The following is a 16,494-nucleotide window of genomic DNA, read 5'->3' as shown; positions in this document are numbered from 1 at the left end:
CACTCTGATACTCGTACCCAATATCCTTCTCTCCAAACTCTATCACATTATCCACTTAGCTACTGAGTCCTGATAGCCACCTGCTTGTGAAATGGGGTGAAGATTTAAATTCACTTGATGTTGTTTGCTTGTATCTTCCCATTGGTATTTGGGACTACCATTGATCAGTCTCTTGTTTGCACATGTGCATCATGTGCGGACTGATGATGTAGTTTCTCTTATCTTCCTTCATATGTTTAAAACACGAAAACGATATTGGACTGATGATCATTGATCTTGAGCTCTTACTGTACGTTCTGGGCTGGTTAGTATTGGGACAACTATCAAGAGTAGCGTATGTCTTCTCGTCCTTGTTGCGTATTCTTCGTTGAACATCATCCATGCGTTTTGATAGGTGTTAGGAGTACCCTAGTGGAAAATCGCTTAATTAGATGGACATGATAATCAGGATTATTCTGAAGTCTTTTTCAGAATTAACTATAATTAAACTTTACCTGTTATATTTTTAGTTTGATAATAAGAACTGTTTCATTGATCTTTTATTTTGTCAAATTTAATTTTATACTTTACCAAAAATACCAATAGGTTTCATACTAAATTATGGAAAAGGCAGTAAAGTGTTTGTCTAATATAACTATAATATGGATTACCCTTTTGTGTGCTACGGTAGGATCATTTGGTTCTGTTTGTATATAACTTGAATGAATGGATCTCGGTGACTGAATTACAGATAACTTAGGTTTGGCGGTGAATTCTGGAGGTGCTAAACTTGTAGAAGATGTGATCATTTGACGATTGAGAACATCTCCTACAATACGATTCACTGCTTCAAGACTCATTACAGGTACACCTTCAGAAGAATTATTCAAGGTATTTCCGGAAACAATTTGATTTCCGTAGGTAATCACTGTATCTATATGTAAAAGAAATAAAAAAACGTAAGGTAAATACTTTAGCATAAAGAAATAAATCTTCCGATTTCCAGTGGTTCTTTTGAAACGTTTGTAGGTGTCAATACAAAACTCCAAAACATTCGATCAAATTAATCCCATCCAAATTTATTTAAGAACAGCTTATCAAATGAGGGATACTTCATTTTTAAAATGAAATGAATATTATATGAGAATACTATGAGTCTATCACTGAAAAGAATAATGCTTGGGTTTTTTGTAATCAAGGTAGATAGATATATCATATAAAATTACAGCTATAATTCTTTATCACTTTTTAGTTATCGCGTTATACAAATGTAGTACTAACGGTACGGATTAGTTCCAAATTGGAAGAAGCACAACTCCTGGATTCCATTGTTAGTCGCCATCCATCTTTGCTTAAAATTATTCCGTTAGTTTCCATAATAAAGACGTTTTAGTGTATATTAAAGAAATAAATAAACAAATAATTTTAAAATTATCTATCTAATTAAAATTGTGTATTATCACAGTATACAACAATCTAGAATGCTCACTGCTGAGGAGTCCCATAATAAGACGAAACGGCCGTCCAGTGCTTCCAGGCTTCTCATGGTGGTCTAGCTTCAACTGACTCATGATTTTAACTATGAAAATCTAGAATTTATTTACCAACCTCAGATGGATGAATATCATCCAAAACTTTTGAAGTTAATATTAATGTTACTTATTTTTACCACGTACTAGATTGTATACACGATAAACTCATCTATTCTAATTAACCTTTTCTTTTAAACTAAATACAACCACATATTTGGAATTCAATGGTTCTTGATAATAAGAAATCATAATAAAATTGTAAAATATGACCATATCAGTTCATTAGTAAAAACTTAGTTTATATCATTATTTGTTTTCGACTTATCATTTGCAAGTTGTTGTGTGTGTAAACATTTCAATAGTGAAGAAAAAAACAACAACTTTAAAGAGAAATAAAATGTCGTTTAAAGATCCCCATCATATTAAAAGACTAATATTTGAACAAAATATTTCTCCGTTGAATTTGAAATTCACATTCATGGTGCATTTCAATAACAATTCTTTCAAGATATTAATAGGAACTGTAGTTTCAATTTCATTTTCAATCAGTTGTTCCCCTATATATTCTACAGTCTCTATGAATGGGATATTTGTGAATAATGGTGTTACATTCCAAAGACATCAACTTTAGTCCCAAAGTATCAGAATTTTTGATTTTATCAACAAATTGAAATACATCCTTAACACTATGCTTTACAAGCTTTTCGTTGAGAGGTTTCAATATAGTTACCAACCATTTAGCTGTGGTATGATGAAGAGAGTTATACATATTTAAAATAAGGTCGTAATGGGATCTCAGGTTTGTGTACCTTTGGTAATCCATACAATCTTGGCAAATAGGTTCCCACTGGTTTAACCATTTCATATAAACCCAACGAAATAGTCTGTTATTTATTTTATCCAAAAAAGAACAGTTCATAACTTTCAGTTAACAAGATCATATTATTCTTTTTAAACAAAATACTTTTTACGAATGACTAAGATCAAGTAAACTTAACATATTCACACCACTAATACATTCTTATCTATATGTTTTATTTGATAGTGTAATCATTCTAAGAAGATGTACATGATATTTTGTAATGCTGTTAAGCCATAATATAAAATGATAGTTTGTTACAAGACATGGTCAATTGTGAAACTAAACGTAAATAAGAGTTTCTGTTTTAATCAGGTAGATCTTGCACATGAACACAAATCATAAAGAACAACCAGTGTATTCTGTGAAAATTCAATATTCAGTGGGTTTTTTTTCATATACTGACTGACCAAGTATTAAATAGACTTTAATATCTTATAGCAAATAATGGCAAAGAGAGATGAGAAAATGAAGAGAAAAGTACTACAAGCCCTGGATAGTTGGTTGTTTCCACAATGAATGTTGTTGTATGTTTCAAAGTAGTAATTTTCTGAAAACAAAAATATTCGATCCATGATATAATTTTTTTATAGTCATAATTGTAGGTATTTTCATAATTCATCAACTATTAATACAGATTTTATTGACTGAAAATAAGACTTAACAATAACTGTATTATTCTGTTTTGTATCAGAACTGTCTTGGTTGTCTAGAAAAGATGGGATGGTGGCTATTAGTGAAATTCAGGAAACGCGTTTCGTCCTATTCAGGACTCGTCAGCTGGATGTACCTATATCACAGGGTTGATGTTCATTCCAAGACTGGAATCCAGCGCCGTTCGCTTCAAACGCCATCGCGTTATCCACTTAACTACTGAGTCGTGATAGTCACTAGCTCGTGTAATCGGGTGTAGCTAACGAGTCTCAAAATAGGACGAACCACGCGTCTCTGGATTCAACTGGTAGCACCATCCTCTTGCTAGTAATGCTTGTGAATTAAGGCAGTCCATACGGCATGCACATATGCTAATAAGAGACTAATCATTCGCAGTCCTAAACATCGATGAGAATATTCAACACAGCCAATATAGAATGAATTAGTTCTCTTGGTAATCAAAATGATGAACTATGAGTTTTTCAGTTTCACAAATGATATACGATTGCATTCGTCAAAGTCATCGTGATTCTGATATAATTAGCCATATATTCGGCTGTTTTGATTAATGAACGCACACATATCAACAACGCGGAACCTGGCATACATATGCCACAACCGTTTTTGCTAAATCATATTAATAACAAAAGAGATCTAAAAAATATAGTGACAATGCTTTAAAAAAATAACAGAGCAAAAAATTATGCATGAAGGGATGCTGGAATTCAGGATCGACAGAAAGATAATTGATTTAAAGTATTTGCACTATTGTGAATGACTATGACCTATGTTAATTCGGAGTAGTGAACCTATAAAAATACAATAACTACCTGTACAAATTTAATTAAAAAAAACAATTCTCAAATGACATGCAGAACAACTACTGTCAAATATTATTGATTTGAAGTGGTTTCAATGAACAAAGCCTTCTTCTTACTTTTACACTGTAAGTTTTTTCTACACTTTAATTATTTATGGTGACAATCAAATGAATTTTATTATTGTATAAAATGCCATAGCTACCGTATTCCCTCTTGTCATTGATTTCTTTTAACATAATGCTATCAAAGTTATTATGTAGATGACATAAATTCACCTAGACGATGTCATTAATTTATAACAAAAACATTTCTTCACCGAAATAAAAGATAAATTCAGAACATGGGGAACGAAAATAAACCAGTGTTATTTTTAAATGTCATAAACCTAAAATAAAAATCAGCCATATTCACTTGTTGTTGTTTACTTGTATCTTTCCATTGTTATTTATGACTGCAATTGATCAGTCTCTTTTTGGCATATGTGCATCCTGTGCGGACTGCCTCGATATCGCCTTAAGTCACAAGCTTTGTAAGCAAAGATGGATAGTAGCTACCACTGGAATCCAGGACGCTCGTTTCGTCCTAATTGAGACTCGTCAACTGGATGTACCTTCATCTCATGGATTCAGATTATCAACTTTCAGGGTAAAAAATAGGAGGTATGTATTATTATAGTTACTATAATAATCGATAATTCATTACTCAAATAGGTATTAGTTAGTAATAACTAAATTTTAACGCAAAAAAAATTCTATCAGTTAAGTAAACAAGAAAAGCCAATAAAATGAATGATTTCTTATCATAATGTATGTCATATTCTTTTTTTGTTGTTGGAATAATTGTAATTAGTTACAAGGAGCATTGATTACTTCATTTTAAGATTTTGATTATGTTCACTAACCTTCATCAACTGTACTTGTTCGTTTTAAACGATGTGGATAATTTAATCCTTTTTCTGGTGGTAATTTAACAACTGAAGTTTTTGGTTTTCTTATTGAGTTCATATTAGATACAGAATGATCTATTTCACTTACAGCATTTAATTCAGTATTTTGTCGCGTTAATGCCTAAAAATAAAAATAAGAATTTTTTTAGAAGGAATCCAAGATACTAATCATTGATTTGGTGATCATTTAAATAAAATGTATGTAAAACCAATTATCATTAATACGTTCCAATGAGGTGTCATAATGTTGATATTGTTCAACAAAGTACTTAACAAACTACTACAACAATACAATTGATTGTCAATTGTTCATTATCAGAAGGGGTTTTGTGGAGATTTCAGTATTTTCATAGATGAACTCATGAGTTAATTGAAGCTAGACCATCATGGAAAACGTGGAAGCACTGGACGGCCGTTTCGTTCTATTGTGGGACTCCTCAGCAGTGCGCATCCACGATCCCGCCTCGCAAGATTAGAACCCGTGACCTACCAGTCTCGCGCCAGATCACTTAACCGATAGACCACTGAGCCGGCATCCAACGGTGTTAATGTCTAACTTCAACAAATCCACGAAGTTGAGCAACCATTCACCAATGTCATCAGTGAGTTGATATGTCCCAACAGAACTGGTTGAACTCCACTGGTTACTGCTTCTCACTAGAACTCCAGGAAATACCTCATGGAGCCAGTCACTAGTGAGCACATGATCATTATCAGAACGGGTTTTGTGGAGATTTTAGTAATTTTATAGAGTTGCGCACTGTTGAGGAGTCCCATAATAGGACGAAATGGCCGTCTAGTGCTTCCAGGTTTTCCATGGTGGTCTAGCTTCAATTGACTCATGATCTCAACTCTATGAAATTGTTCATTAGACAAAATCTATCAATTTATTTCATATACTGACATACTGAAATAAAAATTAATTTTTGACTTCCTCCTCTAATAAAAGAGAAATTTATCAATGGAAAATTGTTTATCTGGAAATGACTTGATTGGTAAGAGAGAGATTTCAAAGACTTCTCTTTGTATTGGTAGGTTTGGAAACTACAGTTTCATCATTATTAATGAAGCTATGTACATCAATAACAACTTTTTATTAATACTAAACGTCTCATGTGCAAAACCAGGGGATTAATAATGAATGAAAAGATTTTGTAGGGAGTCGACTGAACGATGTATTATAAAAATATTATATAACATGGTTGGCATAGATGAACCCGGTCATAATTAATTTATGTATATGGATATTTGACGATAATAAACATTCGATGTAAAAACATCATTTCATAAAATAACAGTTTGCATTTAAGCTTCAATAAACTTCGTGTTACGGCGAATTTATTTCTGCAATTAATTACTGAGCCACAAAGTAATTTAGATAGAAGTGAAATCAATGTATAATTCAAGAAATTTTTATGTCAAGGGTATATCTGGCGGAGGTTATCGAAGTATTAGGATGTGTATTTCACAAACTTCCATATAAAGAAGTAACATGATATACTGAATGACCAAATACTAAATCCCTTTGACCACACAGGATGCAAAGCTATATTTTTTTAAAAGAAAAACCAGTCATAACATATACAACCTGTTTATTAAAGATCTATGATATATATAAGGCTTACTTCAGTTTCATTTTCAACTAGTAATGGATCTGTATTAAAGCTAGCTTTTGTATTGGGATACGAGTTTTCCACGTCCTCATTTTCGTTGTATTCATGCTTATAATCAGTTGGACGTAATGGACGAAATAGAGCACCGGCTATAGCACAATGTAAATTGACACCAGATAACAGTAGAATACAACCACGCCATGTATATATTTTAATTAGAGATGGAACTATTAAACTGTAGACTACACCACCTATCCCACTGCCAGCCATTATGATTCCAGTTACAGTGGCACGTTTCTTCACAAACCAGGAAGTGACTACTGTGGCCGCTGGAAGGTAAATGCACCCGTATCCGATACCTAAAATTCAACCAAGAATATTCAAATTGTAATACATCAGATTATTTTCACCCAAAAAATGCTGTTTTTATTCATATCTTTTATTACAAAGCTCAAATTAATAAGTGAATATTATTATTGTTCACTAACTAATCAATATAACATACCTATTGAAATATAATGATCACATTGATTGAATATATTAGTTCTATAGCACATACTGAACAATGTTTGTGTTTTCGAACATGGAATTCACATTGACTTAGTCTATTATAAATGAGTTTATCATCTTATTAACACACTGGTAGGATATGACAATGAAAAAGAAATATTAACTCGTTTATGATAAGGGTTGTATATTTTTTTATAAGTATCAATCAGTTAGTTGCTTTTTTCAAAATTACTTACTTACTTACTTACGCCTATTAACCCCAATGGAACAAAGGCCGCCGAACAGCATTCTCCAACCCACTCTGTCCTGGGCCTTCTTTTCTAGTTCTATCCAATTCTTGTTCATTCTTCTCATGCCTGTCTCTATTTCTCGGCGTAATGTGTTCTTCGGTCTTTTTCTTCTCCTTTGGCCTTCAGAATTCCATGCGAGGGCTTGCCTTGTGACGCAAGTAGGCGCTCTCCTAAATGTGCATCCTATCCACTTCCAGCGCTTCTTCTTGATTTCTTCCTCCGCTGAAATCTGGTTTGTTCTCTCCCACAGTAGGTTGTTGCTGATAGTGTCTGGCCAACAGATCCGAAGTATTTTGCGTAGACAACTGTTAATAAACACCGATATCTTCTGGATGATCTTCCATATATTTACGTTTGTTGGCTCTGATTCTCCTCTTCACTTGCTAGTTTACTTCTATGTATTCGTCTTGTGCCTTGGCTTTTTCTGCTCTTGCTCGGCTGGTATTGATTGCTGCCTTCTTGCTCCTCCTTTCTTCAATCTTATCCAGTGTACCGACAGTGATCCATTCCTTGTGATGGTGCCTTTTGTGGTCCAGAACCTCTTGACTGTTGAAGTGATTGCATCTTTTATCCCTTTCCAGTTGCTCTCCATAGTAGATCCCTCTCCATTGAGTATATCATGAAAGGCCTGGAACCTGTTGCTGAGGGCTATGTTGAATTAGTTGAGTTTGTCAGTATCCCGAAGAAAAGCCGTATTAAACTTTTGTGATGTTGTCCGCTCCTTTATCCAGTGCTTCTTAAGTTTTAGTTTCATCTTGGCGACCAGCAAGTGATGATCTGATGCTATATCAGCTCCTCTCCTGGTTCTTACATCTTCCATCGTCCTCCTGAAGTTTTGTTGATGCAGATATGGTCGATTTGGTTCTGTGTAGTGTGATCTGGTGAAGTCCATGTGATTTTGTGAATGCGTTTGTGTGGAAATATAGTGTCGCCTATGACCAGTTTATTGAAGGCACATTGGTTCGCGAATCTCTCACCATTTTCGTTCCTTTCTCCCAGTCCATGTCGTCCCATGACGTCTTCGTATCCAGTGTTGTTCATTCTAACCTTGGCACTTAAATCTCCCATCAGAATGGTCAGGTCCTTTGTTCGACAGTTCTCAACGATCGACTGCAGCCTATCGTAGAATTGGTCTTTAGTGTCTTCATTGTAGTCTTTGGTAGGCGCATAGAATTGGATGACATTCATTGTAATGCCCTCTTTCTTTGTTTTGAAGTAGGCTCCATAGGATACCCATCCTATAAATGCATTTTGTGCTTGTTTGAATAGCATTAGTGCAACTCGTTGTGTATGTGGAGCATTTTCTTTTTCATGGCCCGAGTATAACAGAAGCTCCCCATTACCATTAATACTGTTTCTACCTATACTATTCTGAGATTTTATCTGACAATTTTATTTCGGTGTGTTAACGCGGTATAGCAAATTGAACCGATATGAATATATACCAGGTTCTACTTCATGTCTGACCGAATGACTGACTGAGACTTGGATAGATTAGACCTCATACAAACGATGTGGATCGAATGTAATTATATAAAGCAGTGTTTGGGGAGTAAGTTACATTAATTACTGAATGTACATTATCAGTTGGAACAACCTCAACAGAATATTATTTTCTTGTTATTTATCTGATTAGCTTGATATGAATACAAGTTACAATTCAGATATCATTTTAAAAAGAAAATATTTGGTATAAAAATAGAATTCATCGAAGAAAATTTTCTTCTCGACGAAATCATTTACTTGAAATGTACATTCGTAATCATCGTTATATGGAAAATATATGTCCACAGAAGGATAGAAAAGATTGCATCATAAATTGATTCGAGTCTCTTATTGTCAAATAAAGTTACGTAATAATCGGGAGGTTGGATAAGAATAGAAGGGTGAAAATGATTTATAGGTCAAAATTATGGAAGATGATTGTCCGCTTGATAGACATGAAGAAAAACGACAACATAAAGGTCATAATAGTAAAAACTGAACTACAATCAAGAAAACTTATTACAGTTTAAAATTACTAACCAAATAAAAAATGAAAAAAGCAAACACACTACAAAAGGGAAATAAGGCTAAGGAAATATGAGAGATTGGACAAATCGTTTTTGCACTCAAAGTTTGGGCTTGAGTTGTTGGATTGCCAAGCCTCAGCAGTGCATAAGATTATGATTCGACTTTCCTTCGATCAAATTCCTCTGACTGTGTAGAATACTTTGAAAGAAGACTATTTTGGGGCTATTTGTCCATAGTTGATCGAATGCTCCTATATTGAACTAGTAATTGTTTTGCATTCTCCTTTTCAAAGCCATGCTGGATAGTGTTCTGAGATGCGTTTGAAAAGTGATCGCTTGTGTGTGCCTCACATGAGCAAGTAAATTTATAGATGCACATTGATGTGGCCCAAAATAGAAGTTTATCTTTAACACATCCGTGAATGGTAGGCCGGCTTGAGACAATAATTCGGGGCTTAGTTGAGTAGAACGTTTTATTCAACAATTTTGAAATCCGTTTATTCAAGATTTCTGAAGCTGTATCTCCTTTAAATTCCATATTCATAAGAAGAACTTTCTTTTGTAATAATTTATTTGAACTAAAAAGCCTCCTATAATTATTCGCAAACTTCCTTCCTTTAAATATGGTATCTAATAGATTTATTTATCATAATACTTCAACGTGATGGACTATTCAAAATAGTTTTGAGTGACATTAAAATCTAAAATTTCGTGTTTTGTCTAGGTTGACCTATTTTAAATCAAACTCAAATCGAATCAAATTGAATCAGAGATTTAAAGATTTCATAGTTGAAATCATGAGTCAATTGAGGCTAGACCACCATGGAAAACTTGGAAGCACTGGACGGCTCAGTGGTCTATCCGTTAAGTGATCTGGCGCGAGACTGGTAGGTCTTGGGTTCGAATCTCGCGAGGCGGGATCGTGGATGCGCACTGCTGAGGGGTCCTACAATAGGACGAAACGGCCGTCCAGTGCTTCCACGTTTTCCATGATGGTCTAGCTTCAATTGACTCATTTCAACTATGAAAATACTGAAATCTCCACAAAACCTATTCTGAACTTAAAGTTTTGTTTAAATGTGTAGTATAACTAGCTGTAAAATCCCGAGAAATTTAAAAGAATGAATATCCATAATCTCATAAAACTAATGTCCAATAAAACAAATATTATTTAAAAACAATAGAAAAAAGAGATTATTGATTATATTAGCACAACTTACCTCCACATATACCAAATATAACAATAAATAAGTCCAAATTGTAAATAAATGTACTGGCTAGAATTGATACTGTTGAAATTAAAGTACCAACAATTACAACTTCTCTTGATCCAAATTTATTTAAAAGACCACTTACAAGGGGACCTATTACATATCAAAGAAAATAATTAATTCTTTGATTAGAAGATTAGGTCTTTTTTTTAAAAATTACTTAATACCTTGTATTTAATAATTAGGTTAAACTAAATATATTCAGTTAGTAAATATACAAAACTGTATATCAATAAATACTTATTGCTTCTATTAGTTCTCATTTGATGTATTGTTCTTGGAATTTGAAGTTGGATGGAAAATAATTTATATGTTGGCATAAACGTCACTTTTAATGGAGCGTCATGTTTAAATCAAATTGACTGATTTTAATGTGCTCTCTTTTTGCAAAGTATGAAGTATTCAATTTCTGCCAGGAAATAAATAGCCTTTAGCTGATAAAACCAGAGGATATCGGTTTTTTTCAGAATCCTGTATAGGTGTATCATGAATGAACTTGAATTAGTTACTGTCAATCATGTGAATAACTAAACAAAATCTATATCAAGTTTTAGATTATTCAATCTACTGCTGGTGGCCATAACTATGAAATATAAGACTCGAAATTTCAGATTATTTGTTAGATTCATCTGAACGCAGAAGAGGGCACACACGTGCCTCCGTATTTCAAAATCTTTGGCGATACAAATTTAGTAGTACATAAACAGAATGTAAGATTAACGTCTTTGTTGTGATCTAAGTTTCCTCTCTATTTCTGCTACTTTAAAATTTTATTTGCTATCACATGTTTTACCGCCAATTTTTTTATAACTAATTTTTTTTACTGACATTCGCTTACATCATTCATAATATCATTATTATATGATCACCATCCTAGTATCCTTGCATTCACACAAGACTGTTTATGTGCATTTTAACCAAATCATTGAATTAACGTGTTTGACAGATAGAGTGTATTGATTTAGTCTGCAATAATTCGTCTACATTTTTGTACATATCTTTAAGCTTTCAGGAATTAGCATGTATCATTGAACGCATGTACCAGCTTATTCAACTGATTTTCTGATCAGCTTAAAAATTAATTCACGATAACTCATTTATATTTACACATGTATTTACTTAAAAATTATATTCATTTATTTACCTCTCTGGTTATGTACTTGATGATCGCATTATTTGAGTTGTTCGTTGAAATAGGTTATTCACCCTCTAAACTATGCTAATAACCGTTGTCCGGTCAATTAATATACAAAGCATAGGAATACTCCCAAAGATATCTTTAACACCTTTAATGAATTACTATTCTCATTTAGAATGATCTTCGTTAATCTAATTGTAGAATAATATCAAAACCTCTCATCTCGTAGTAGTGCTTTCGTTATTTACTTTCTCATTTGTCCTATAATTTCTAGTCTATATAATAGTTAGTTATTATTAGTCTATTTTACTCAGTTATTACTAACTGCAAGCCATACTTCCTACTCATTATATGTATTCATGCCAACATAAATAACTTACTCATATTATTTGTTATCTTATATAATAAAAGAATTGAATATTTTTCTTATAATATAATTTTTCAAAAGGAAATTTCCTACATCAAAAGTATCCCATTCAATGAGAGAAGTTTTCAAACTGATTGCTATTCATATAAGAACTTTCGTCTAAATTAGAGCGAATAGTTTCACGGTATTTGGGCGCCGACTTGATGTTATTTAGTCGTGCTTTGCTGAAAATATACTAAATTGTTGAAAGACAGTGTTAAATCTTTATTTCCATTGCAACATTATATAACTGTATTACAGAATGAGATAAATATCCTGTAAATTGTTTAGTCATCGTTAGATTAATCAATAAAAGTAGTTACTATTAATTTCCTTATTGATTTATTCTTGGGTTACATTGTCTAATTGTTAAGATCTTGTTATACTTTCGAATTTTTCAATAAGTGAGAATCTGTTGGTGTGATTGTATTCTTTCCAAGTTTGCTTGTATTCCATAGGATTTTGTATGGTTAATAAGTTGGTTTGACCTCTGACCTCTAACAATATGACAAACTGATTGACCTGGTCTTCTTAGAGAGATTGGGTTTATATCAATGTCTATGGATTGCAGAGTAAACCAAACAGCAGGGATTCTTCAACTTGAATTCTTATCCACAACTATTGGATTAACACGTAACACGTTTAAGTTAAAACCTATATTCAATAATGCGTAGGTATATATTACTACTTTATCCAATGTAGTGCCTGTTGTGATTAGTGCAAATTTTCTAGCTCACGCTGTTGGATTCGTTTTCTTGCACTGTTACATTCTTTCATTGTCATGAAATAATCAAGATAATATCCAGATTTGAGAGAATTCGTACAAAATTTTCAAGTAATTATTGGATGAGCATTTAAACTCAACACTTACCAACCATGAAATAAAATCCAGTCAATAATGATCCCCCCAATGTCATTTGCATTTTTGATGCACCAAATGTTTCTTCTAATTCACTAAGAAATAGTCCATAGGAAAAACACATCCCATCCACAAGTACCATGCATAAAAAGCTACCAAATACAATAAGCCAACCCCATCCACCATCTGGCGGTAATGGGGGTGATAGTTTTTCTAAATCAATCTCAACTTCTACATCATCACCATCACTATTATTCAAGGTGAGTATTGGATCAACATCATACACGGTGGACGTTGATTTATAAGTTTCGGGGTGAGACGATGGAATGCGTAAGTAGGAAGTAGGTCCTTGTGGTAGTATATCATCTGGCTGAAAAAGGCACGATATAAAAATGGAAAATTGAAGAACATCGACAGTTAAGAATGTTAACAAAAACACTTTTAGACTACATACAGTCGTTATTGTATTAATTTCTTACAAAAGGTAATCTTACTATTGGACTGTTTATGTATAGCACCTGCTATAATGTCCTAAACGTACACTGATAAAAACCCTCGCAAAGAAGAATTTTATATATATATATATATATATATATATATACCCAAAATGTGTGCGTTTAACAAACACAAAAGTCAGTCAAAAAAATTTTCTTCGCTGAATTCCTTTTTATTTTTATTCAGTGACATAATGAATTATTATTCCATGTTCTGGTATGGTCCAATGAACACAAACTACTTTGTATTAGAGATAATGCTTTTATGGTTATCAATATCTTAAAAAGGTTAAAGCGAACAATGAGGAAAAGTTTGTCTAGTAAGATAAATTCCAATTTGGAAAGACTTTAAATGGTCAATAAGAATTATGGTTATTTTCTTCCTATCAGTCAGTCAGCTACAACGTAGGACCAGGCACATATATGCATTGATCCAAGTTGCCATATATCATTAGCACATCAAGATGAACTGAAATCATTATTTTTCTGAATGTAAAAATCAATCATACCCATAAAGAAATACAGTAACATTTGATTTGACTTTAACAAATTTGATCTTTCAACTTGTATACATCATATGAAATTGTGCACTTAAAAAAATGCTGTTGAAATCTATCTATTGTAGATAATAAATCCAATAAGTCAAAACAATCATTGATAGTTAAGCCATGTGACTTGATGATTTTAATCCATCCATTTGAAAGAGAGCAAATTATTCAATACAATGTGTATAGCATTGTGGAAATAGTTCCCAAAAGAGAAAAATGAATTTTAATAAAATATCTGTAGTATATTTTTCTTCATTATGTAGGGTTACCAGTCATATCGATAAATGATGAAAGTGGTCTTTCTTAATACAAAGTGTACAGTATTTTGAACGACCTATTAAAGTGTCAATCTATTCTGCGTCCTTAAACGTTATACGTGTTTCAAAGTGTTTTTTAAAGATTTAGTAAACTAATAAACTCTGAGAAGTGATCTAATCGATATGATAATTTATCCATTTAGTGAATGTTTCCAATTCAACACATTTATATTCAGTGTATACCATAAAATTATATTAAATCAGTTTCTATGCTTGTTTTGTTTAGTAGATTACAAACTTCGGGTTAAGCTAAAGAATTCCTGATTCTCAGTTCAATTTGAAGTTAGTTTGCCAAAGAAAGCGATATTATTGGAAGCTGTGTTGAACAGCAATATATTTTGAATACCAATTCATCGTAGTGTCATTATTTTTAATTATCTCGTGCTTATTGTTTGAGGCTATCTTTTGACCGTTCTTTGTTAGTATATACGTATTCTGACTATTTGCCTCGATATAGCCACTTTTCCTAAGTTATTTATCTACTCTAAAAAGTTATTTTGGCATAGTCTGTAATTCTTTTCTGATGTGTATACTAATGATCACAAAGGGAATTAAATTCAGGACATTCTAGTCTTATGCTTGACACTCCATAGTTTAAACACTACATTACTACTTACTTATGATCGATTTTTGATTTAATTAATTAATGAAACATCACGACCGCCGTAGAGTGACTATGTTTCAAAATCATCTTACATCCAATTAGGGTTTCTTCGCGATAAACAAGATAAGCCTTATAACAAAGTTTAGTTTTGATGTATCCACAAAATTTTCTATTTCAAATTTTGAGTAAGAATTTACTACACAAACTTTTACCATTCTATTGGTTTGTTAAACTAAGCATTAATAATGAATCACACTGTTCCGTATGATTTTCATACTGATTCAACTCGAACCGATGCACGCTTGCTCCGGGTGCAACGTTGTGTATGACTTTACGTTTTTGCTAACACAGTTTAGTGCTTCGACTTATCACATTTCGAAAAAAACAGGACTCATACAGAAGAGTAATCTAGGTTGTCAATAATAGCTTGCTGGTCACAGGTCGGCTAATACATACCTGGCTAGTCATTTGAAGCGATAAAGGAACAGCTGTAAGTTTAATGAAAAGAAAGGTAAATTACTGATGAACATTGATACAGTTGCTGTTCGAGTTAATCAATAATCTTTATTAAGGAAGACAATTTGGAATTAGTATAGTTCTTGTTTGTTTCAAAGTAAATACCAAATTCTAAAATAGTTCAAACGTTTTGATCTAAACGAAAATTATCGTGAAATAACGATTCAATATACTAACTGAATCACTATTAAAAAATTCATACTTGTCCAATTAATCACTTTTGTTGAATACTTAATAATCGATTTCAGATAATTCTGTCATATAGAGACCGGTCAAGGAGTTATCATTTGAATAGCTTAGGTCATTTATTTATAAAATATCTATTATGCATTCATCTGATATTTTGGATGTAATATATATATTGCTGACGGCATAAAACCAGTTAAGGACTTTTAGTTAATTTAACCAATTTGATAATCTCAAAACTAATCGAATTATGATAGTCTAATAAAGGTTATTCATTTCTATTCAATAAAGAATTTTCAAAACAATCTTAACATATTGAAAGATGAAACTTACATGTTCTTTTATTGTTTCCATTTGTTTTTGTTTTTGTTTTGTAACTAGATGAAATGTATCCTATCAAATTGATGCCTAGTAACTGTATTAATTAAAGGTAATCAATAAAATAATGTTTAATAAATGCATTTATTTATCCTTTCTTTATTGTTCTCCATTAAAAATTATTAATATATGGGATAATATATACAAAGTGTTATGTAATCCTATTTTATAGAATAATGAGTAATATAATCAACCCATATAATATACAATGTATATCTATATACTAATTTTAAGAAAAAAATTAATCCAATCTTTTTATTAAAAATTCAATGGACTTTATTTTAATCAACCAATCATTTTCATTTTTCTAGAAAATTGATCAACAATCTAATTGGTTAATCAACTAGTTCAATAACCAATGTATGATTTATTAACTGTTTATCAAGTGTGGATAGTTTTTATTCCCTACATATATATAAACTTCCCTTTTCCCCTTTTTAAATAAGAATAAAAAACTTGTAAATTGTTATTATATTTTAAGCAAAGATTGATATTGGCTAGCAGTGGAATCCAGGATGCGCGTTTCGTCCTATTTGGGACTGGTCAGCTGGATGTACCTGC

The 16,494-nt window shown here is 32.2% G+C and overlaps 1 protein-coding gene across 1 annotated transcript in view; it reads right to left on the bottom strand.

The window, feature by feature from the left end:
• Positions 1-15,321, bottom strand: part of Smp_161850 (putative monocarboxylate transporter) — a gene marked incomplete at its 5' end in the record, with an annotated part of 33,106 nt that extends 17,785 nt beyond the window's left edge. Inside the window, 6 exons of the mRNA XM_018793828.1 lie at positions 651-913; positions 4,747-4,912; positions 6,417-6,763; positions 9,568-9,726; positions 12,903-13,260; positions 15,310-15,321. Of these exons, the coding sequence (XP_018648301.1) occupies positions 651-913; positions 4,747-4,912; positions 6,417-6,763; positions 9,568-9,726; positions 12,903-13,260; positions 15,310-15,321 (1,305 nt within the window). The remainder of the gene's footprint in view (positions 1-650; positions 914-4,746; positions 4,913-6,416; positions 6,764-9,567; positions 9,727-12,902; positions 13,261-15,309) is intronic.
• Positions 15,322-16,494: the final 1,173 nt, after the last annotated feature.

Source organism: Schistosoma mansoni, chromosome 1 (genome assembly GCF_000237925.1).
Source record: "Schistosoma mansoni strain Puerto Rico chromosome 1, complete genome".
Taxonomy (NCBI): domain Eukaryota; kingdom Metazoa; phylum Platyhelminthes; class Trematoda; order Strigeidida; family Schistosomatidae; genus Schistosoma; species Schistosoma mansoni.
This window is presented reverse-complemented; position numbering and strand designations above follow the sequence as displayed.